Below are 25112 nucleotides of genomic sequence, written 5' to 3' on the forward strand. Positions count from 1 at the left end.
AAAGGTAAAAGCATCCTAGTGGAACAATAAACAATGAAAGCTGGCATGGGATAGAGGATGCTCTAATCTCACTGTTTAAGTCATTACAGCAACCCTTGAGATTCAGTACTTTCATCCTCCTCCTCCATCACAGTAATATCCTCCACTCCCTCTCCCATTCTACCCACTGTCCCTCCTGCACCCTCAAGTGCATGTATTCTAGCACACACAGATAGCCCTTCCTGACCTCAGGTTCAAAGCTTTAGGTCTTCCCAGGGGAAAACAAATGTGGCCATTTCTGTTGCTTCCAAATGGTTTCTAGTTGGTACCAGGAAATTTTCATTGTTTATTCTCTAAACCTTGGAGTAAAGCTTTTAGAAGCCGTCAAATGCTTCCTGAAGCTTACATTGCCCTCCAATGTTTTGATAGTTGATTTCCTGCCTTTTTAGCCTTCTCAATACAGAGTTCTATGAATGAGCAGGCTTTCAAATCCAGCACCATTTGAGTATTTTATACATAGAAAAAATATATGAAAGAACCTGTTACATAATACTCAGTGCTGGGAAAACTGACAGGAAACAGGTCCTCTCAGATGTGGTATGAATAGAGTAGCCATGTCAACACCTCTGGAAGCATTTAGCAGTATGTAGCAAAACCCTAAAAGCACACACACTACTATATAGACCTAGGTATTGAACTTTGTTGAACTTGATCTTAAAGAAATAATTATAGATATGCTCAAAGGTATCTTTTCAAGGCAAAGCTACTTATCCGAATGTTTTTATAATGGTAAAAAAGTGTAAAATAAAATGGTAGTATGATTGAGCACATAAATTATGGTTTATTCATAAATGAAATACCAGATAAATCATGCTAGTAAAATACATGCCTAGAAAAGTCTGCAGGCATACCAAAATGCCATTGCTAATTGGGTTAGTGGGTTTTTAATTACTTCTTTATACTTTTCTGAATATGCCAAAATTGCCAGAATAAATATATACTGCTTTAATCAGAAGAAAAATTGTATTTGACAGAGCGAGACTCCATCTCAAAAAAAAAAATAAAAAAAGAAAAACAGTATTTGAAATAAATAATGAAAAGGAGATGACATTGCCATGGTTCCTTGCCCATAGTTAAATGTGAATAATTTCCTGAATGTCTCACCTGGTGGATGCAGGGGCTTCCTAACAACTAGGTGGTGAGTGGAAGGATTAATTCTGTCCTTATTATCAATAACACTGTCATCCCAACAGCTTTCATTTATTGAACATCTAAAATGGGCAAAGAACTGTGCTATATTTATGCAAGTTATCTCCTTTATTCCTTAAAACAAACCCCAGGCAGATTTTATTCTTGTTTTGCAGACAAGGAAACTGAGTAGTTAAGTGAAAATGAGGTCTAGCAATGATTGGAGCCCAAGTATTCTAATGGCAAAATGTGCACAATTGACCTGCTACGCTGCACTGCTTCTCTTATGAATTTTTAAGCCTGAGCATCTCTTCTCTGGATCATTTGAGGCAAGAATAAGAGGTGTTCAGGGAAAGACAGCTTTAACAGGAGTCTAGCTACAATGCAAGAGTCTTTATAATGTAGACTGAACTGCATTTTGGTTTCATATTATTTGCTTTATAATATCTGAAAACATGATATGATTAACTTATGTAATGCTTAAGACAAGTTTAAAGACACAAGATGGGAGATACAATCTGGGAATATTTTTTCATGGGTAATGTGGCTAATGTCTCTACCTTATTCTCAGCAAAATATTAGAGTATCGTATCTAGAAATGTGTAAGAATACCAATCACAAAAACATGAGTCTGCTTAGTTAACACAGAAAACATGGATGGCAAAAGTTTTTTATTTATCTGCTAGAGGAATCATAAGAGGCAAAAAAGTACTACCAATATTGGACAAAACAGATAATTGACATTATCGATTTTTAGTAAGGTTCTAAGTTTCTTTGTTTTTGTTTTTTACAATCTGACTGCATTAAGATACATATATTCTTTAATGTAAAAAAAAAAAAACAACCCATCACATACCAAACTAAATGCACAAAGACCTCATTATTGGAATATTAGCCATGAATATTTTAATATTCTCACAGCTTTGCAATTTTGAGAATATACTGGCATTATATAAGAAGAAGGAAGAGGCGAAGGAGGAAGAAGAGGGAAAAGAGGAGAAAGGTGGTAAACAGAGGCCTAGTTAAGAATTCCTTGCCGTAGTAGTGAACAAGGACTAAACACAGACAATGGGTGGAACACAGATGTTAATTCACATAACAGAGAGTAGGCAACCTTAACAATAAACTGATGCAGACTCCCTATAGAATTCCTCTGTTATGACTGGGTTCTTGTTTTCTCTTCATTGTATGTAGTGGAAATTTCATCATTATGAATAGTATCTTGGATTTTCTTTTTTTAAAGTTGTAAATGCAAGTGTTTGGCTTTATAATACAACTTTTTAGTATCCAGAAGATAACCAGTGCTCTAACAATAAAGATCTTTTGGTGCAAAGGGTTTTAACTTCTGCCAGTTCTTACTTACTCATTTTTTTCAGAAGGTTTTTTTTTTCATTTCTTAAACAACACATACATTACGTAAAATATAAGAATTAATGTACATTCTCAAGGTCAGATTCAGTGACAAAATGCACTACCCGAATCTAGTAACACATTTACTCTTTGCTGCATATAAGTTGCATATAAGAAATACAGGGTATATTGTTTTGTGATCCATGCAGTAAATGTTCACAAAAATCAAGCAAACAACTAGACGTTCTTCAGCTACTAAAATTAACTGTCCCAGTCACAAAATACTCCACAAAAATAAAAGCACTCATGGTTACATCAAAACCATGCTGGATGAGTTTGTCCTGGAAGAGCTGGTTGGCAGGGCCACAACGAAAGCACTGGCAGCTGCAAATTTTCCTCTTCATATGTGACTGAGACTATTCTCTTCTCACATGGCTTTACCCCATACCACAGGCTTTTGCTGAAGAGGCATTTCAGGCTTCAAATTAAAACAATCGACCTTTAGTGAAAAAGCAGAGAAATGCCTCTCTTGAGTTTCTGATCCTAGAAACAGCTTGCTATAGGTCCTTAAGGCAAATGCCAGGAGTCAAAGAAACTGTAGAGCAGTCTCAGGATGTAAACAATAAAACCACTGACCAAGGAGTTATATCCCTGGATGAAAACTCTTCATCTAAGACTTAACTGGATAAGACCAACTTCTTGGCTTTCAAAAGTAGTGTGAATTTTATATCCTAGAAGCACTGCACTTTTTTTTCTATTGTAGAGACTTCTGGAGTAGATAAAAGTTCATGATGTTGCTTAAAAAAATACATAGCATGGAGAAGCTACTCAAATGCCAAGCAGTTTTCAGGTTTGTTTTTGTTTGTTTTACTTTTATATTTTTCTTTTGTAGTTGGCATATGGAAAACCAAACTGGGAAATCATAATGTTGGAGTATTTTAAGGGCATGCTATCATAGATATTAACAAGCTTATTTATACAATAAGACCTCTGCAGAGCATGCTCAGCTCGATGCCACATTCCAGAATAGCCACTGTTGGTTTCTTTTTCCAGATTGTCCATATTTACAGGCTTCACAAATATCCCTGAAGTCTTCCCAATATGCTTGGCAATGATAAAATTCATGGCAATATCATCACAGTTTTGAGTATCATCTATCAAAGCATGGACAGCTGCAGGTTGCCTCTGAAAGAATTCAAGATATTTGCTATTGAAGAATGAGGCTCCAATCAGCACCATAGAGTACTGGTCACCATTTCCAGACCCTGGTGCTTGCATTTCAAAACTTCCATAACTGTAGATACCTGATGAAGTAGAGACGTGCTTTCTAGGAACAAATCCTACAATTTGATCAGGAAATTGCTGAAAAGAGGGAAAAAGAACAATTAATTGTCACACATTTTTAGAGAAGACATAGTCAAAAAGGCAGTGATTTATTACAGAGAGAATGAAACTGATTTGTCAACTCTTCCTTATTCCTGGTTTCCACATTTTAGTTTTATTTAACTCCAGGTAACTTCATAAATCTGTGTTCTGATATGTTTACAGGTCAAATTGCATCACAACCCAAATATCTCTGAAAACAAATATTCAACCCTTACAAATGTTCTCCTAATTCAAACATTATCTGATATGAACAAATTCCAGTCACCAAAGAGTCCAATTCTTCAAAATCTGCTGTGAGAAAAGTTGACTGCCTGAATGCTATTTATTGTAGGAGATAAGAGATAATGGGATCATTTTGAAAATTTGTTCTAATCTCTTAGGAGTATATAAAATTATGGACCTACATGAGTGATTATCTTTTTTTCATGTTGATTTCGATGTTCATAAAACTTACTGTTGATTTTAAACAATGTTATATTTTATCCCATTTCAGCTTGGGTATTTTCTTTTTCAAAAAAAATGAGATAATATAAATAAATGTTTATATTTATCTATATAAAATAAATGTTTATATTATATATGTGAGAGAGATGCATCAGAATCTTTGATGAAAGGATAGATGGTAGATGAGCGTGACTAAAAATAAAACAACAATCAGCAAACAAAAGAAAAAGACAAAAGCATGTTAAAGAGGTAAGAACTTATAGGGTTGAAAGTTTCATTCACTCTCATAAATAATTTGAATTTCATTCATTTATTGAACAGATGCAGAACTAGGGACGCACACACACACACAAGCAAATGAGGCTGAGTTAAATCCTATTTCAAAGCACTTACAGTCTAGAGAGGGTAGAGGGGTGTGATACAGATATGCAAACAAGGAATTACAATACTGTGAGAAAGTTGTTAAGTGCAGCTGGGTAAATCCGATGGGAACATTGAGGGTAGAATGACAACTGTGTTGCTGGGAGGCAAAGGGGAAGGCCAGGGGATCGGGGATAAAGGCCAGGAGGCTTCAGAGAAGATGTGCTATTTACACAATCTAGGAGAATGAAAGAAATTTCACAGTTGGCTAGAGGGGGAAAAGGGAAAACACTAAAAGCGGAGGTAATGGGCAAATACAAAGACATAGACAAATGTCTACTCTAATCTTGCTTGCTTATACACAAACCTCAGATCATTACACTATGCAGGGTTTGGGTTGGACTGAATTTAAGTTGGTCAATGGATTGAAACTGTTTTTGATATTTTTATAAATAAAAGCTGAAATCATATTTATATATCTTTAATTTATAGTTTACTCAGATGGTTCCAATTAACCACAGTCCCCATATTCTGCCTCCATTTTTACATTTTGGGCAAATTGATGTTTAAGCATCAATAGAAATCTCATAGTTGAAGTACTACATTAGAACTTTTTTCCCAAGAAGCTTTCATTTACAGTGCTGGAAAAAAAAAAAAAAAAAAAAAACTGTTGACATGGAAAAAATTTTAATTTGTTGATCAGCACACTAGGCATTAAAAACTGAAGTTTTTAAAATGCTGATATCTGTTGAGTATTGTGATCACTTACCATTAATATCTAATGCTGTTATATCCCAAGAAGCTAATTTAAAAAGTTACCATGGTGTAAATGAGATCATTTACTGGGTAGCACAATGTTTAATTATTTGACACGGCTTCCAAGTATGTCTATGCAGTTCTGGTTTCAGGTAATGGTAGTGCAACTTGTAAAAGTTAGCTATTACTAACACATATTCAATAGGAGAGAGCTGCTTTTATAGGATACCGAGCAATTTATGCCTGCTTACTCAAGCTAGGATTTAGGGAAAAACAAAACAAAACAAAACAAATCCCTCCTACCACAATGGTACATATAAAATTATTACTGCAAAATTTCTAAACAATGCTCTCAGAACCAGGATTAAATTTTGTGGAGGTAACAAATACTTCCTTTTACAAAAAGTTACATACAATATTAATATAGAAATATATTTATCATTTGAGACACATGTCTGTGGTCTGGGCAAAATATTTCCTCATTCCAGCTTTTGCTGGACCACATCATTTCCCCATTGTTCTCAGGAAGGCAGTTCTAGCTCTTTTCCCCAGTACACCAAAATATAAATTAAATCTAGATAAAAGATACCATAACTTTCAGGTTGGCTGAACTAAGCTCAGGAAATCTTGATTAGCCTATAACAAATTCATCCATCTTTTAGATAAATATTATCTAAAATATTTTAGGTAACTTCTATATTAACCATGTTGCCCTGGTTAAGTACTAGTCAAGATCTTATAAAGATGGTTTCATAAAGGAGACAGCAACATTACCTGCCAAACTGAGAAAGCAAAAACAAGGTCTGGGGTGCTGATGAGTGTGTCATCATCTACCATCAACACTGCTAAAATGAAAGGACAAAAATTTAAGTTGAATAATTTGGAAATGAAAACAAAAGTAGCAAAATACGCTAGTGTCTATATACATCATTCATATGAAGTCTTTTCTGACCCAATAAGTAAATAAACAATGTATTCTTGGGGAGATTTGTCCAGTAGAAAAACATTTTTGGTATCAAAACTGATTGTATAATTGCCTAAAGGGAAAATAATCAAGTAGTTATCATCCATCATCCTAGAAACTATTGGGCCTATAAATAAATAAAGTCAAGATTCTTTTAAGCAAATTGTAACCTCACGAAACTGTCAGGAATGGGAGGAAAAGAGGAGTGGCAAAAAAATATATTAAGCATAAGCTAAATGGCATTTTACTATCAACTGTAATGCAATAATATGTAATTATAGCATATCCTTTATTACAATATTAACCTCTTCTCCAGGAAACCACTTCTTGACATCTTGGAAATTGTCCCTCAAGCTTTCCAAAGTGCTTTCTTAGGACTAACTTCCTTCATTTTTCTCCAGACAGTTAAGACAAGCAGAAGGCCAGAAATTCACATGCCCGTCCCAGCTCTGGATAGCGGCAGCCCTTCCAGGCTGAGAACTCCACTGCAACTCACCATTGGTTTCCAGTTCAGGAAAGACCTGGAGTCGATTTCTCATCCTGTTTGCTGTCTGTTGTTTGAAGATCACAGGGATAGGGTGGGGCCCTAGAGAATTCCATAATTCATCTGGTACCTTCTCTCCAATATTGTTCCATACCACAATCACTTTGTGCAGATTTGGTACAGCCTGATAATGATTTAAAAGTTTCAATAAGAGATCTGTTCTGTTGTACGTCTGCATTATGAGAGTAAAGGAGTCCATGGTGGACTTGCCCTGGGATTTTATTTCCCTACGCAACATGAGCATCTTGTCTTCTTTGACACTGGGAAGTAAGGCAGTCAAAGCACCAGCTACCAGTAATAATACGAGGATGACCACCAAAGAGAATCGAAGCACTCGAATCCCCATTACTCTCCCAGGAAGTTTGCAGATGTGGAAACACCTAGAGTAGAAATGGAAACAATAGACAAATGTTAGCATTCTTACTAGTCCCTGTGTTTTCATGTTTTTTTCCAATGAGGAAAGACATCAATCTTACTTTAGTTGATTCAAATTCAGTTCTCCCTTCCTCCTCAATAAGATAATTTAGCCTAAGAGATTTTAAAAAAACAGTTTAATACTTCTTCCCTTCTTGCCCTGCTTTTTATGCAGTTGCAGACAAAAGATGTTATACATATGAAATTGGAAAAATTAAGCATTTAAAAATTTGCCATCATTTTATCACTAAATCTCCAGAACTGAGATTATTTTTCAACTGGAATTTTATTTCCCTTAGTAATATATTAATTTCAAATCTACACTTCTGTAGTAGCAGACTTTTTCTCAAACAAAATCATACAGGCCATAATACATGAGGCAGCAAACAATTATGGTAGGTTTATTACTTATTAGGCCCTGTACTATGTGCTTCATCTACCACAGTATGTACTTATTCATTCAACAGATAGTTACTAAGCACTTACTTTGTGCCGCCACTGTTCCAGGTTCTGTGGATACAGCAATTAATGACATAGAAAAGGTGTCTGCTATTAGTAGCAGAGGAGATGATAGGGAGAAACAGATAACACGATGAACAAATTCGAAAGATAATCTGGGATAGTGGGTATGAAGAGAATCTGTTTATAAAGAGAACAGATCAGAATAAGCAAGGGCCAGATTATGTGGGACCTCTGACCCTCATTAAAGAGTCTGGATTTTACTCTACGCCAGATGAGAAGCCATTGGAGGGTTCTTGGATCTAATTTATGATTTATTATTATGATTCCCATTTAATAGTTTAGATGCTTACAGAGATAAAATGACCTTCCCAAGATTACCAAGTAATTTCAGTACTAGTGCTAGGATTTCGAACAGGAAAATCTGCCCCCAGAGCCCAGGCTGTTCATGGGCTTGGGGGTGTATTGCCTGGCTTTACATCCAGGTTGAACTGAGGCACAGTCTTTGAGCTTCCACAACTCCCTTTCTCACAGTACAAATCACAAGGTATTATCAGCTATGTACTCTCCCATCTTCCTTATTGTACCTAAAAGGTCTTCCAGAGATAGCTATAGAACAGTAGTGAACAAATGGGTAAGTACAGTCTAGTTATTCACTGTCAAAAAATTTTGTGTAATCAAATCCCTCGCTTATATGAGAAAAGGTTGAATCTCACAGACAGTTTTATAGATGCCTAAAACTCTTATTCCCCGGATTCCAATAACATTTCATTTCCATGCTTGCTGACTCCTACTGTAGTACTGTTGGCTTTCAATTATTTCTGTTTTTCAGTCTTCTGCTATTTTTGCATCTGATTCCAGGCTACTTACTCTTCCACAGGCTACCAGAAGCATTTTAGGTATGGTCCTTGTTTTGTACTTTGGTAACTGAGTCTTCAAGCCATTTCAGCCTATCATGGATCTATTTTACTACTCTATTCAAGGGCAAAGCCAGAAGTGAGGAAAATGAACTATTGAAAGAAATTTATTGATGAAAAGAAAGACTGGAAACCAAAACCAATCAGGAGTTTCTAAACAACATATTTAAAACACCTTTAAGAAAAAAATAGATCTCTGAGAAAGAATAGATGTGATGTTATTCTTGGTGATCTTAATTAACCCATAGTCTATCCCTTTTCATCCCCACTTCTAGTACAATTTCTCTTCTTAGGCTATATGATAAACAGTTCCTCTCATCTATTGCTTAATACTGACAGATGTAAGACAGCTGGAAAAGACTTCTCACTGCTAACCACAGCTGAAGTGTACTAACTGCAAAGAGCTACTGTCACTCTTCTTCTTGGTATAACACTGCCTCTGTACATTTTATTTTTGGTACTCCCCCTCTTCTTGGAAAAGTGAACTGTATATATACTTACACAGTAATATCTAAGCTCTTGATTTCATGTCCCGTGGCTAAAGTTAGGCAACTGAAGCTAGGCCATCATTCCATAGGCAATCCTAAGACTGTAGTCTACATTTAGTTTGGAATAGAATAGAATAGTTTTGGAATATTCTGTTCCAAACTAAATCTCATTTTACTTTCCTAATGATACCTATTCAACATTTTCTTTTTCACTGAGGAGACTTGGCAGTGGTTGGGTTAGTGACCATCATATTCCTGTAAGCTTGTTTCATGTTGTGAGGTGCATTTCATAATTGTAGAAAGTTTCCTCTCTATAGTTCAAGGACATAGAGAGATCATATATGCCACGTCTTTAATATCTTCCTTTGAAGTTTATGAGAATGGGGAATAGAGAATTGCAAGAAGGAAAAGGGCATACTCTCCATGACGGGACAGCATGCTCAGGTATGTGCAAGCAAAGGAAGAGTTTGTTCACAAGGACGAGGAGAAGATCATTGCCATTCAGCAGCTCTCACTTTTCAACAGTCCAGATTTGAAAAGTAATGTCACCTTTAGAGTAAGCTTTTGAGAGTGCTTTCAAGGGTATCTCTCCTGGACTTTCTCTGCAGCTTGTTCTATTAAAAAGAGCAATTTTGTGTTTCTGCTTCTATCATGGGCTCACTCTTAAGGCATAAATAAAATAAATTATTGTCAAGGTAACCTCAGCTTTTCTATGATTATTTTACAAGGATAGTAACTGAAAGCTTTAGTGTACCATATTTTCATTTTATGTACGCTCTTACTAAAACAACATGCACCATTAATGTGGTCAAAGACAAATCATTATGAATTAATAACCTTGGTTCAAAGTCCTTGAAAATCCTTTTAATACTGTATGAAAAGTAGGTCCCATAACACGTATTTTCAGTTCTACATAAAAATGACCAGTTATAAGAACTGAGAGTAGACAGTCACTTTGACTAACTGTATTACAGTATACCATGATTAAGATCTCTACATTCATTTTCTGCAGCTGAGTAGGAATAGCATATTTTAAAACTTACATAGAAGTGTTTCTGATCTCTAGACACTATCTAGCAGTTTTAATCTAGAAAAAGTAATAAGATTAATTACTATAGCTTACTATAAATATACACTGTTGGAGACACTCATGAATGACTGCTTCCCTCTCACGTTTTCTTTTAAGTAGGAGTTTATCCCCTATCTCCGTCATAGACAGTTCCTTCCAGATAGCTTCTAATCCCCCAATTTTACCTGTATCAGAAAGGTTTCAGGAGATATGAATAATTTATGTCTTTAGAAACATAGTGTAAATATTTCATGTGGTATTTATTAAATAATGCAGCCCAATAAAATTATGTAAATTTTTTAAGTTTGCATAGTAAAGTACGAAGAGCAAGGACTTTATAGACTGTAGTGTAATTGGCACACTGTACTTGAAGAATAGCTGAGATCTAGAACTCCATTGTAGGCCCATTAGAAACAGCTTCAGTACAATTTGGAGAATAATGATGACTTTTTGGCTACACGGATTTCACAGATTTTAGCGTTCTTCTGTTCTTTTAGAGAAAGAACCTATCATCTAATTTGCAGCTTTGAGCTCTGAATGAGAGATATGAGAAAAAACACATCTGGATGACCTAGATCGTACTTGGGAAGAACTAAGAAGTAAACATCAGCACCTCTCAGTTCTCTTGCCCTCAATTCCTAAACTTTCCCTTTAGGTTTTGGTTTTTCCTTTTTTATGTCTGTATATATTTGCTGACACCCTGCCTCATTCCAAAAAGGATCTGACAGCTCTTAGTCTATTCCCTTTCTGTCCTTCTCCCATCCCCATGACTACAGTAAATGTAACTTAAAACAAAAATCCTTCCTCTTCTCCTTATCAACTAAAAAAATTCAAGATTTCCCCCAATGATATTTTCTGCACGCTAACTCATTAGTTCTTTATAGGTAGAGAACACATCCTTTTAGTTATTTTGATACATTGTTACTTAGCGTCTTCTACACCAGAGGTCTCCAATCCCCAGGCTACACACCACTACTGGTCTGCAGCCTGTTAGGAACTTGGCGGCACAGCAGGAGGTGAGCAATGGGTAAGCAAGCATTACCATTTGAGCTCCACCTCTCGCCAGATCGGCATTAGATTCTACAGGAGTGCAAACCCTATTGTGAACTGTGCATGTGAGGGATCTAGGCTGCATGCTTCTTATGAGAATTTAATGCTTGATGATCTGAAGTGGAACAGTTTATCCCAAAACCATTCCCCACCACCTGTCCATGGAAAACTTGTCTTCCACAAAACAGGTCCCTGGTGTCAGAAAGGTTGGGGACTGCTGTTGGGGATACAAAGGGTTTTCAACCAGGGATGATTTTGTCTTCCAGGGGATATTTGGCAAAGTCTGGAGATATCTCTGATTGTCACAACTGGAGGGGAGATACTATTGTTATCTAGTGGGTAGATGTTGGGGATGCTGCTAAATATCCTACGATGCATAGGACAGCCCCCCATGGCAAAGAATTATCTGACCTAACATGGCAACAATGCCAAGGCTGAGAAACCCTGATCTACATATAGGTTGTCTAATAAAACACACTTAAATATCATGAGGAGGACTACTAGAGAGGTGGCTTCTGAAAATCCTACTGCTATTAGTTATACTCAAACAATAAAGGGCAAAGCCCTGTCTCTAAAACTGCCCCAGTAGGCCAAGCATGATGGCTCACATCTGTAATCCCAGCACTTACGGGGGCAAAGGCAGGATACTGCCTGAGCCCCAGAGCTTGAGACCAGCCTGGGCAATGTCTTGAGACCCCATCCCTACAAATAAATTAAAAAATCAGTCACTGGTAGTGGTGCATGCATACATTCCCAGCTACTCAGGAGGCTGAGGCAGGAGGATAGCTGGAGCCAAGAGGTTGAGGTTGCTGCAGTGAGCTGCGATTGCACCACTTCACTCCTGCCTGAGGGACAGAGTGAGACCCCACCTCATAAAAAAACAAAAAATAAAAAACAAAAAAACACAACAAACCAACTAAAAAATACTGTCCCAATAATTACATAATTATATGACTTATTGCACAAACACAGAAACTCAGAGAGCTGAAAGGGACTTCAGAGCCCTCCTTAACCAGTTTCCTTGTTTCACAGATAAAGAACTCAAGGTCCAGGGATAAGGAACTTGCCCAAGGTCATACAGTTGCATGTGGCTAATCAGCAGCAGAACCAGGGGAAGACTCTAAACCTCCTGATGGCACAGTCCACAACTCTTTCCACTATGTTATGGTAAATTCTGCATGGATGTGTCAAAAAATTAATAAGCAAGATTGTCACTAAGGTACCTGCAAGATAATATAAAAATTTATACTTGTTATGTTGGAGTTTTTTTTAGTAGCTTTAAGGAGAGATCATATACCCATTTACATTTACCCATTTAAAGTATACAGTTCAGTAGCTTTTAATATAATCAGAGTTTTGCAACCATCACCACAATTTAATTTTAAAACACTTTCAACGCCCCAAAAAGAAACCCCAGACCCATTAGCAGTCACTCCCCATTTTCACTTCCGTTAACCCCTGACCTCCATCCCAGCCCCAGAAAACTACTAATTTACTTTCTGTCTCAGTGAATTTGCCCATTCTGGGTATTTCATATGAATGGAATTATAGAATATATGACCATTGTATCTAGCTTCTTTCACTTAGCATAATGTTTTTGAGGTTCACCCATGCTGTATATATCATGAGGCATATATCAGTACCTCATTTTTTTTGTTGCCAAGTAACATTCCATTCTATTGGATAGACCACATTTTCTTCATTCATCAGTTAATGGATGTTTGAATTGTTTCCACATATTGGCCATTATGAATAATGCTGCTATGAACATCCATGTACAAGTTTTTGTGTGAACATATGGTTTCATTCCTCTTAGGTGCTTACCTAAGAGTAGAATTGCTGGGTCATTATGTCAGTAATATTTAAATATCTGAGAACTGATGTAGCTTTTGAAAGAGCATTATTTGAAATTATAAGTAATTTTCTTAAATGTGGACATAGAATAAGAAAGTAAATAATACATAGTCTATTAAATAACAGTACAAATTCTGTCAAGGATGTCTTTAAATGGACCAGGCAATTTGAATTTCCAAAGATGTGCTATAGAGTTCCTTACTACATAATCTATCAAAGTTCCCTAGAAGAAACACTGTTGAAGGATTCTTTTCTCAAGGCTAGTTCCTTCAGACTGGAAAACAATAATTATCCAGAGAGAAGCTGAAAACAAACATGCCAGCGCACAGCATGAACGAAGATTATGTTCTCTGACTCATAAGGTAGAAAAGCAATGAGCAACGTGGTGTTGTACAATGAGAAGCTGTCATTTTTATTTTGATGCCACAGATGGTAGAAGAAAGATAACTGTTCTGCCATTTCACTATATTTGCCTCATACTGTCCAGATTGTTTCTTCTCTGGCTCATCTTCCAGAATATTTACTTGCCTATAAACTGATGAATACAGGATATAGATGCTCAGAAAAGGGGCCTCAGCTGCCAAGAGAGAAAATCATTCCAAGGTGGAATACAGAGGCCAATGCAGAACCTGGGTTGATGCATGTAAGAGGATGCAAGAAGAAAGTTGGAAGAGACAGCTCTACAAACAATGACCAGTTTCTGACCAGGTTTATGGCATGCAGATAACCAACACTGTTTAAACTGAGGCAAAGGGGCATGTGGTGCCATATTCCAAAAAGACATTTCCCCTCAATGGTACCCACAGTGAACCGATCCACGACTCCGTGTATTGGTACATGCTATTTTCTCTACATCAAAGTCCTTCTCTCTCTCTCTGTCTCACAAACTCCTACTCCCCACCCCTCAAACCTCTTTCAAATATCATGTCTCCTATAAATGTTTCCCTCACCACACTCCACACTGAGTATTCCAGTGAACTCTGATCACTGTGTTTCTAGTTCTTGTTTTCAGGTATTTCAACTATTGACTGTTCTTTCTTTGTTTTTTTTTTCAGTCTTAACGTATCTTGAGGGAAGTTTCTGTCATTCTTTACAATCCAGAACAGTGTCTGGCCCATTTTTTGACTAAGTGCTCACAACACAATAGTTGAATTAAATGAGGGAATTTATGTCTAAATTGTCCAAAATGTCAATGAATGCCTGAAACATTAACAGAATAAACTCAGATTAAATACAAATTAAGGACCAATTAAGACTAGACAGTACCAAAGCAACTGTTTCCTACATAGAAGAGCTGGGTCATCACCCATCTGGTGACTAGAAGAGCATGTCATGAAATGTGACCTCAAACACAGACCACACAGGCACCCTTTCTACATGCAGTTCTGTGGCTAAGTCACTTGATAAACGAAAGATGTCTCAGATTTCTGATTTTTTTCACAATTTTTCAAAGATATTTTGCATTAAAATATATTTGAACATCCCTGTTTCTATGAAAGCTCTTGGTGAATGAGCTGATTTGCCTTGGTGGAAAAGCATCATCTGATGAATAATATCATCATTGTGAATTTCCCCAAGGAAGTTTAGCAGGTCATGATAACCAGAAGCTATATTACTTAATCCGGCAGGCAGCATACATGATTTAAGCACACAGAAAATGTCTTACTTGGTTGAGAAAAGAAAATTTAGTTTGGGTTCAGAAAGTGACAAAAACTACAGACTTCATGACAATTGGCAGAAAAAGAAAACTAAGTCAGAACACCACACAACTCAATCAATATTGCCCATGGTAAGCTTCTTCTGTTAAAATTGTAATCAGCATAAACTAGAATTTATTTCATTGCAAAATACAAAATGCCAGACATGGTACATGAAAGGTCACTTTTCTTCACAAGTCTTTTCCAGGTGCTATACAAGATTCTGGGAAGAGTTTCTGACGTAAGGTTTTTATCCACACTCAGGAAAGTCATTCTTTTCATTGTTGTTTTAGAAATGTCATACAGCTTTTCTCATTTTCTACCAATTCATGCTTTCCTTCCTAAATGATTTCCCCTCCCTTTTTCCTAAGGAGCTCTTCTATTCTTACAAGGTTCTTCTTAACTCCTGTTACTTTTTTCACAAGTCTAAAACAAAATAATTTAAATTAGTTTGTGTTAATAATAAAGATAGTAGTAAAGGCAGGAATAGGAATAGATTTATAATAATAAAAGAGTCCATGCAGTGTCACAGATTCATCTTGTGATCTTGTGTTTATGGCCAATTCCAGTGATATGAATGGATCATTTAGAGGACTACAATCTGAATCAACTGTGTTACAGACTAGTTATTAGGGTGGAAATGATCTATCTTTTCTATTGACAATAGAACTGGCTATACATATATATGATTGTTGATAGCCAATTTAAATCTTGTTATTTAGAAGGCCTACTCCTGCCCTTATTACACTTGTTAGACTACAGTTCTGAAACAAATTGCTAAAAGATTGAGAATTAGCTTCACGAACTTCAATATCTTAAATAGAATGATGTTGCTGCAATAGGTCATTTAGCACTGCAAGCTGTGAGGAAAGCATCTCTGTGCTGATTACATTAAATATCAAGTCTTCCTCCTGGCAACCAGGTTGAGTAAGCCATTTCTTAACAGGTAAATCAGGCTAGAATGAACAAGGGCAGCACTGAAAATGGGCTATCAGACACTAAGTACCTGTGTTTCTATTTCCCTCCTCAATCCTAAGCTCCTATGCACTGCAAAAGCTGCTCATTCGTCCTAGCATTTTCTAGTTTTCCTCTTCCCCTTTCCTATACAAAGGATCTTATTCCTTCTCAACAATGCTTCAGGCAGTTATTATCAATGAACTAGAGTTTGCTTTGTTATAACTTATTTACAGGGAAATAACATAAATATTATGCATAAAGTTGTTTTAAAGCACCGCTTGCTTCCTTCAATCCAGCTATTTGCTACTGAGGTAGACAATGAGGCCCTTTCTACTTTCAAACTGTGCAGGTCTGAATTATGCTAGATAAAAGTTCTTTCTAGCTTTGCACCTATCTCCTGGAATAGTCAATTAATTATAGCTATTGATAATGATGATGATGATGATGATGATGTTTGGAGATAACCAATTCCATGGACATATATTAGGGCAGGAGTAAGAGTGGCCTTATTCCTAAGAAGAACATATCCATGACTCATAGGATCCAAGGAGTCAACGCATCCTAAGAGGAAAGCCTAGAAATAGAAAAGCATTTTTAGCTCAGTACAGTGCCATGCAAAATTAGTTCTAGAAATGGGTCAAAAAGAAACCAAATACATCTGCAAATATTGTTCTTTTACCGTTCCAGGATACTGGAGATTTTCATTTGAATCTCCGCTTTGTCAGGCAACAGATCCCTGTTCTGTTCTATAGAACCCTTTCTCTTTTATCCAATATTGGTTTTCAGCCATAAACTCACTTTCCAAAATCATTTCTGTAAGAGAAATGGATTTCATACAGATGAATTATGGCTTATAAATATTTTTAGGTATCGAACCTAAGATGGAAGCAATCCCACTTCATGTGAGCTTTCTTACTTTATTAGGGGAAGGTCAAAATATCCAGCAAATATTTATAGGTATTTACCATGTGCCCAGCACTATAAGTGCTAGGGATGGTAGTGAGCAAGTAGAACCAATTCCTGCCCTCACAGAGCTGAGCATTACTAATGAAAGTTGTCAGAGCTCTCCCTGCTTCATGTTATAGATTATCTCAAATTGGTGTTTCAAATTTTTCAGACAGGACATCTGAGATTGAGAATATAGTATTAAATGATTTTTCCTGAGTCACAGAAAGAGTGGCAAGCCTAAATCAAACTCTCGACTCTCTCACTTGAGCCACATGGTATGTTCTATGTCTTCTGAATAGTCTCTATTTCCAGCTTTGTTCTGGTCTACAAAAATATTCAACTCTATAGGTACTGACTTCATTCTGTAACCTGGACTACTATTTCAATGGACTTAAGAGAGGTCTCTCAGTATTTTCTAAGATTTTGGCTTAACTAAGAATTATTGTTTCCAAAGAAATAAAACCAACTCTAGGGGAAATAATTTTTCTCAGACAAAGTACTGGTATTTCACCCATGTTCGTTGTGGCCTTATTTGCAAAAGCCAAAAGGCAGAAGCCACCTAAAGGTCAAGTGACAGATGAACAAATAATACATTCAGAAAATGTGACACATAGGTATAAAAGAGTATTATTATTCTGTTTTTACAAATTAGGGAATTCTGATACATGCCACAACATAGATGAATCTTGAAGACATTATGTTAATTGAAATAAGCAGTCACAAAAAGACAAATACTGTATGATTCCATTTATTATGAAGTACCTAGGAAAGTCAAATTTATAGAAACAGAAAGAATGGCAGTTGCCAGGGGCTGGGAGTAGGAAGAAATGGACAGTTGTTTTTCAGTGGGTATAAAGTTTCAGTTTTGCAAGATGAAAAAGTTCCAGAGATCAGTTGCACAACAATGTGAAAACAGTTAACACTACTGAACTATATACTTAAAACCCGTTAAGATGATAAATTTTATGTTATATGTATTTTACAACAATTAAACAAAAGCCAAAAAATATTGGTACCTACCTCATTGTGTTGAAGTTCAATTTAAAAAAAAATTCCTTATGTCTTCAGTGATTGATAGAAGCAGGCTCTCTGGTCACTATTAAGATAAATCAAAGAATTTTCTGTGATGTTTCTGTCAGCAGGAAATTAAAACAAAACAAAACAAAAAACAGTGCTTTCAATGCCATTGTCCATAAGACTTGAGTTATTTCAGAAATTAAAATTTGTTATTCTGTCTTCTAAAAATTATATTTAGGCAATTAGGTAGATGATGACTTCCAGTGAGGTTGGTGCTATATTTTGGTTTTCATCTTTCTATTGAGGGTTGCATTAGTCTGTTTTCACACTGTTACAAAGAAATACCCCAGCCTGGATAATTTATAAAGGAAAGAGATTTAATTGACTCACAGTTCCACATGGCTATGGAGGCCTCTTATGATCACCATGGAAGGTGAAGCAGGTACCTTCTTTACAAGGGGGCAGGAGAGAGTGAGTAAGCACAGGAAAAAACTGCCATCATTAGATCTTGTGAGAACTCATTCACTATCACAAGAACAGCATGGGAGAAACTGCCCCCATCATCTAATCACTTCCCACTGGGTCCCTCACACAACAAGTGGGGATTATGGGGATTACAATTCAAAATGAGATTTGGGTGGGGACACAGCCAAACCATATCATTCTACCCCAGCCCTTCCTAAATTTCATTTCAAAACACAATCATGCCTTCCCAACAGTCCCCCAAAGTCTTAACTCATTCCAGTACTAACCCAAAAGTCCAAGTCCAAAGTCTCTTTGGAGGCAAGGCAAGTCCCTTCTGCTTAGGAGCCTGTAAAATCAAAAGCAAGTTAGTTCCTTCAAAGATACAGTGGGGGTATAGGCACTGGAAAAATACTCCCATTCCAAATGGGAGAAATAGGCCAAAAAAAAGGGGAGGGGCTATAGGCCCCATGCAAGTCCAAAATCCAGTGGGGTGGTCATTAAATCTTAAGGTTCTTAAATAATCTCCTTTGACTCTGTGTCTCACATCTAGAGCATGCTGATGCAAGAGGTGGGCTCTCAGGGTCTTGGGAAGCTCTACTCCTGTGGCTTTTCAGGGTACAGCCCCCTTCCTGGCTGCTTCCATGGGCTGGCATTTGAGTGTCTGTGGCTTTTCCAGGCATACAGTACAAGCTGTCTGTGATCTACCATTCGGGGGTCTGGAAGATGGTGGCCCTGTTCTCACAGCTCCACTAGGCAATGCTCCAGTGGGGACTTTATGTGGGGGCTCCAACCCCACATTTCCCTTCCACACTACCCTAGCAGAGGTTCTCCATGAGGGCTCTACCCCAGCAGCAAACTTCTGCCTGGACATCCAGGCATTTCCATACGTCCTCTGAAATGTAGGCAGAGGTTCCTAAACCTTAATTTTTGACTTCTGTGCACTCACAGGCTCAACACCATGTATAAGCTGCCAAGGCTTGGGGCTTGCACCCTCTGAAGCAATGTCCTGAGCTGTATGTTGGCCCCTTTCAGCCACGGCTGAGACGCAGGGCACCAAGTCCCAAGGCTGCACAGAGCAGGAGTAGGGCCCTGGGCCCAGCCCATGAAACCATTTTTCCCTCCTACACCTCTGGGTCTGTGATGCGAGAAGTTGCTGTGAAGGTCTCTGACATGCTCTGGAGACATTTTCCCCATTGTCTTGGTGATTAACTTTAGGCTCCTTGTTACTTATGCAAATTTCTGCAGCTGGTTTGAATTCCACCCCAGAAAATGGGTTTTTCTTTTCTATCATATAGTCAGGTTGCAAATTTTCCTAACTTTTATGCTCTGCTTCCCTTTTAAACATAAGTTCCAAATTCAGATCATCTCTCTCAAGTTCAAAGTTCCACAGATCTCTAGGGCAGGAGCAAAATGCCACCAGCCTGTCTGCTAAAGCATAACAAGAGTGACCTTTGCTCCAGTTCCCAATAAGTTCCTCATCTCCATCTGAGACCACATCAGCCTGGACTTCATTGTCCATATCACTATCAGCATTTTGGTCAAAACCATTCAACAACTCTCTAGGAAGTTCCAAACTTTCCCACATCTTCCTGTCTTCTGAGCTCTCCAAACTTTTCCATCCTCTACCCGTTACCCAATTCCAAAGTATCGTCCATATTTTGGGGTATTTTTATAGCAATGCCCTACTCTCTGCAGTACCAATTTAATTCACCAGGTAAAAAACTATGAGCTGCTGAGGTACTTGCTGAAAGAAAAGGGAATATAGAACGGGTAGGAGAAGGTAGTGACGAATACCAGCTATGACCACATGACCAGCTGCAGAAACTAGGACTGTAACTGTCATGAGTTTTCCTCCTTATTTTGTTAAGAATATGTTTATGAACATATGTACTAATATGTTTATGAACACTTGTACTAAGAATATATCTTTATTTCCCCTCTTTTTCCTGTATCATGTGACATTTATTGACATCATATCAGCATTTAAGTGTTGCTAACTTTATGTAATAGCATTTAGGTTAAGGATTAGTATGCTTCTGGTTGTATAAAGGATAGTTGTATTATAGGTGTAATTATGACTGTATTATTGTTTTGATGTAACCATGTAAGGGTTCATTCACCTTGCCTGCTGCCTAGACAGAACAAATTTATCAAGACAGGGGAAATGCAAAAGAGAAAGAGTAATCTATGCAGAGCCAGTTGTGTAGGAGACCAGAGTTTTAGTGTTACTCAAATCAGCCTCCTGAAAAACTCAGGGATCAGAGTTTTTAAGGATAATCTGTTGGGTAGGGGGGTCAGTGAGTTGGGAGTGCTGATTGGTTGACTCATGGATGAAATCTTAGGGAGCTGAAGCTGTCCTTTTACGCTGAGTCAGCTCCAGGGTTGGGGCCATGGAACTGATTGGCAGGTCCAGGTGGGGCTATCCAGTTATCAGAAATTCAAAAACCCAAAAAGACATCTCAAAAGGCCAATCTTAGGTTCACAATAGTGATGTTATATTCAAGAGTAACTGGAAAAGTTGCAAATCTTATGACCTCTGGAATAATGGCTGGTAATATTTAGAATTCCAGCCCCTCTCCTCCTAACTTGGTGCCTGGTAGCCTTTCAATCATTTCACAAGAACAGTTTAGCTTTGGGGAAGGGCTATTATTTAAACTACAAACTAAATTCCTTCCCAAGGCTAGTTTGGCTTATGTTCAGGAATGGACAAGGACAATTTAGAGGTTACGAGCAAGATGGAGTTGGTTAGGTTTGATATCTTTCACTGTCATAATTTCCTCAGTTACAATTTTTGCAAAGGCAGTTTCATTTATTTGGAGATTAGGTATGATTTCGAGAAATGTGTATGGGTTCAAGTTGATAAGGGATGGACTTGTGAAGGTTAGTATTGTCAACTTCATTGAATTAAAAGATGCAAAGTATTGTTTATAGGTGTATTTGGGTGTTTCTTGGTGTTGCCAGCAGATATTAACATTTGAGTCGGTGGATTAGGAGAGGAAGACCCACTCTCAGGAAGACCCACTTACAATGTGGGTGGGCACCATCCAATCGACTGCCAGCATGGCTAGGAAAAGCAGGCAAAAGAAGGCAGGAGAAGCTGACTTGCTGAGTTTTTGGGCTTCATCTTTCTCCTGTACTGGATGCTTCTTGCCCTTGAACATCAGACTCCAAGTTCTTTGACTTTTGGACTATTGGACTTACACAAGTCATTTGTCAGGGGCTCTCAGGCCTTTGGCCACAGACTGAAGACTGCACTGCCGGCTTTCCTACCTTTGAGGTTTTGGGACTCTGATTGAGCCACTACTGGCTTTCTTGCTCCTCAGCTTGCAGATGGCCTATTGTAGGACTTTATGTTGTGATCGTTTGAGTAGTTCTTTTTAATAAACTCACGTTCATATACACATCTATCCTATTAGTTCTGTCCCTCTAGAGAACCCTAGTACAAGGATCTGGAAGCAAAATAAATGCACACGATCCCAACTATCTAACGTTACACATTTGAAACCAGAGGATGTATGCCATGGAGCAAAACATCTGAGCATGTTAGCAATTTGCACTTGTATCCAATTTCTAGATTTATATGAATTTGTATTCTTATGTATCTTTACAACTCCTTTCTTCACCAACAGTTCCCAGGGCACTCAATTTGAAGCATCTAAAAGGGTCAAATAGGGTTGCAGACAAATGCCAGGGTTGATTACTGAGGAATGATAGATAGCATCTTTCCTATTCCTTGCTGACCATTGCCCAAAAGGAGCTGGAACCATGACTGAGATGAGCTTCTGCCCCTTAATTCCCTCTGTTGTCATTTCTCAGAATCCTTAATCACATGTCTGAGCAGCTGGGGTTTTTCCACCCATAGAGTCTGCATAGCTAACCCAATGCAATTAGTTGGTAGGAGATGATATAAAAATGTATTTAAAAGTTCAGGGTAGAAATCCATTTTTTAGTTTAAAAACATTCAATAGTATACGTATGTTACGATCTTATAAACCTATTTAATCTTGTAACATACAAAGGAATTAAGAATTCTGATTGGTGACTTGCAAGATACTGACTATTTGAACAGAGTGGAAGAATCATTTTTGATTTTCCAATACAACATATTGAAAGGGCAAAAGGAATGGCTTGGTATATATACAAAGACTTAGTGATACCTGTCCCTCCACACTGCTCCAAGGACATTCTTGCGTAAATTTTAAACATCACAGAGTTCTAAAATACTGGACTGATTTGCCTGTTACAACCCCCCTCTCTTCATAACTTCTCTCCATAAAATTCCTCCAGGGAAAGAACTTTCAATTTATCTGGCTTTGTATCCCCAGTGCCCAGCATGGAGCGTGGCACATAGAAGACATTCATTAAATGACTGTTGAATGAGTGAAAGAAACAAATTTGATATGACAACAAAGATAGGTTAACATATATGGGACAAACATTATTTCACAATGACAAAAGAAGTGAGAGACAGCCTAACGTTTTTCACTCATAGAACTTTTCCTGATTTAAATAGTGTCCACCCACACTTTTATATTGCAAACGTCTTTAGTTTTAAATTTGGTCATTATGCTCTTCAAGACTGGAAGATGTGAAGACATCACTGTCACTTTTTGAAAGGAGAAGGTCCTCATGGAAATACCTATCATATATCTTTGGGGGTGGGGAGTGGGGGAATTGGGAGTCTCTGGAAACTGATGTAACTGAAATTAAACTTCAATTTCTCGTATCCGTTTCAAAACTATTTGAAAACGGGTAATGTAGGTTTCTCCATAAACCAGTTAAGCAATTTCTGATTTGTAGCAATACAGTATAAAATATAGGACTTATTTTCAAAGGCAGAATACAAAAAAGTTCAAAATGCAGCTGACCTTGATGAGTTAGGATTATGCTGGAAATCAGTTGCTAAAATTTAATTACTTCTATTACTTCCTGCTCCTTACCCCAAGTTAAAGCATATTGAATAAGGGCGTTTTAGAGAAAAATCCAATTACCATAGAATTATTTATCTTTAAACTATCTAGTTTGCACCTAATTAATTTTTCCTCAGCAGTGCAGTAGAGTAAAATTCACGGTCTACTGCTAATACAAAAACTTTCTTCCAAAAAAAGAGTAAATGCTACTAATTTTAAATATTTCCACATTTAAATTAAAAGAATGAAATATATGCTAACAAAGGCAAAGACAAAATATTCTTCCCAGAACTTCTGAAACCTAGCTGTTTTTACACAGCAGTTTTAATTAACATTAACATTTTTCAAAATTGTAGAATAAGTACATATTTTCAAAAACAAAACCACAGAATTACTACCCCATACACACACACAAAGTTTCCAGAACGAGAGCAAAACATGCATATAGCCTCACTGCAAAAAAAAAAAAAAAAAAAAAAACATTAACACGAGCATTTTGCTGTGTCTCCTTACCTCCAGTGCAGTAGATTGCAGTAAGGCCAGCCGATTTATTTCCTTGCAGCTTGGTTATCACAAAACGGAAGGGGCGTATCGTTCGCTCATTTTTGTTTTTTTTCTTTTTTCTAAACCAAGCAGCGTGCATCTATCCTTCCCCATTCGCTGGATTAACAACCTAGAAAAAGCGCCGCCCGCAAAGTGAGCGCCTGGAGCAGGGGACAGTCCCCGAGTGGCCGCCCCTCCCTTTCGGTGACGCTCCACTTCCTGTTAGCCTAAAAGGCATTCCCAAGAAGCTCGGTTTTGTAGTTTCCAGCCCACCACCGAAAGCCAATCCTTTCCCCCATTTCTTCTCCAAGGTAACAACTTTTAATCATTCACGTGACGGACCACCTGCCCTCAGCCAAACAACTTCCCGGAAAGGCGCCCGAAAGAGCGTTCCCATCCACCGCGGGTGCCCTGGAAAGGCCAGCGGGGCTCTCCTCCCCGCGCTCCGCACGCCCTCGCATCCCACCGAGGCGCCAGCTTCTGCCTGCACGTTGCTGAAACTGGGCCTGGAAGTTCTGACAAGAATTAGAGCGGCGGCCGTTGCCCCGAGGATGACCTGGAAGCGAAAGGGACCTGCACGAATTCTAGAGTTTCGGGTTTCCGTGGGTTGAGATTTTACGGGAAACAATGCATTAACCAAATCTAAAAATAAAACAAACACGTCTGGTAGGACCTACCATTAAACAGCTTCTTTTTATAACACGTTTAACAGCCTTTGTTTTTAAAAGACGTTGATTGATGCCAGGCGTGGTGGCGCGCGCCTGGGGTCTCAGCTACTCCCGAGGCTGAGGAGGATCAGCTGCGCCCGGGAGTTCCAGGCTGTAGTGAGCCTTGGTCCTGCCATTGTGCTCCAGCCTGGGTGACAGGGTGAGACCCTGTCTCTTAAAAAAATAAGGAAAGAAAGAAAAACATTGATTGCCTCCTGCGTGGCAGTCCAAAAGGGTCAAGCGCTGTCCTCGGGGTGGCGTGGAATGGATTCCTAAGATTTGGGGGCCCACAGAGTTAACGCAGCAAAACGATCACTTGCGTGCCCTGCGGACTGGCGGCAATAAAACACGTGGCTGCCTAGACTCTTAATCACTGATAACTACTACACCAGGATTTAATGCCAGTTGGGAGGAAATGGCGAAAGGGCAGGCGCTGGAGCCTATGCATCCGGGAACACTGATAGTAGGCGGTCGGGTGGGCGTCAGCGGGCTCTCCATCTCCTGACAGCCCAGTCTGCAGGTCGCCACCTCAGGATTTTCTTCCTGAGTCCGGGTGGCAGGACTTCACCCCAGGTCAGCCCCTCACACACCCTCGTAGTTGCCACCTCCTGGCGTTCCTCCAACAGCTCCAGCACCGTTCCCACCC

General features: G+C 38.2%; 1 protein-coding gene across 6 annotated transcripts; it reads right to left on the minus strand.

Annotated features, from left to right (window-relative positions):
* Window positions 1-1821: 1821 nt before the first annotated feature.
* Window positions 1822-25112, minus strand: EXTL2 (exostosin-like glycosyltransferase 2). Of its 6 annotated transcripts, none has more exons than XM_011935188.1 (6): window positions 23730-25112; window positions 17845-17920; window positions 7872-7895; window positions 6924-7351; window positions 6238-6308; window positions 1822-3879 (listed from the first exon to the last, which is right to left on the minus strand). In XM_011935188.1, exons 2-6 carry the CDS (start codon window positions 17847-17849, stop codon window positions 3391-3393), a joined length of 1017 nt encoding a protein of 338 aa, XP_011790578.1. In that variant the 5' UTR covers window positions 17850-17920; window positions 23730-25112; the 3' UTR covers window positions 1822-3390. The 6 variants fall into 6 exon arrangements, with proteins under 6 accessions (XP_011790578.1, XP_011790582.1, XP_011790581.1 ...); XM_011935192.1 differs by lacking the exon at window positions 7872-7895 and adding an exon at window positions 10373-10503; XM_011935191.1 differs by lacking the exon at window positions 7872-7895 and having other exon boundaries at window positions 6238-6305.

This window comes from Colobus angolensis, unplaced genomic scaffold, assembly GCF_000951035.1.
Source record: "Colobus angolensis palliatus isolate OR3802 unplaced genomic scaffold, Cang.pa_1.0 Scaffold141, whole genome shotgun sequence".
Classification (NCBI taxonomy): Eukaryota; Metazoa; Chordata; class Mammalia; order Primates; family Cercopithecidae; genus Colobus; species Colobus angolensis.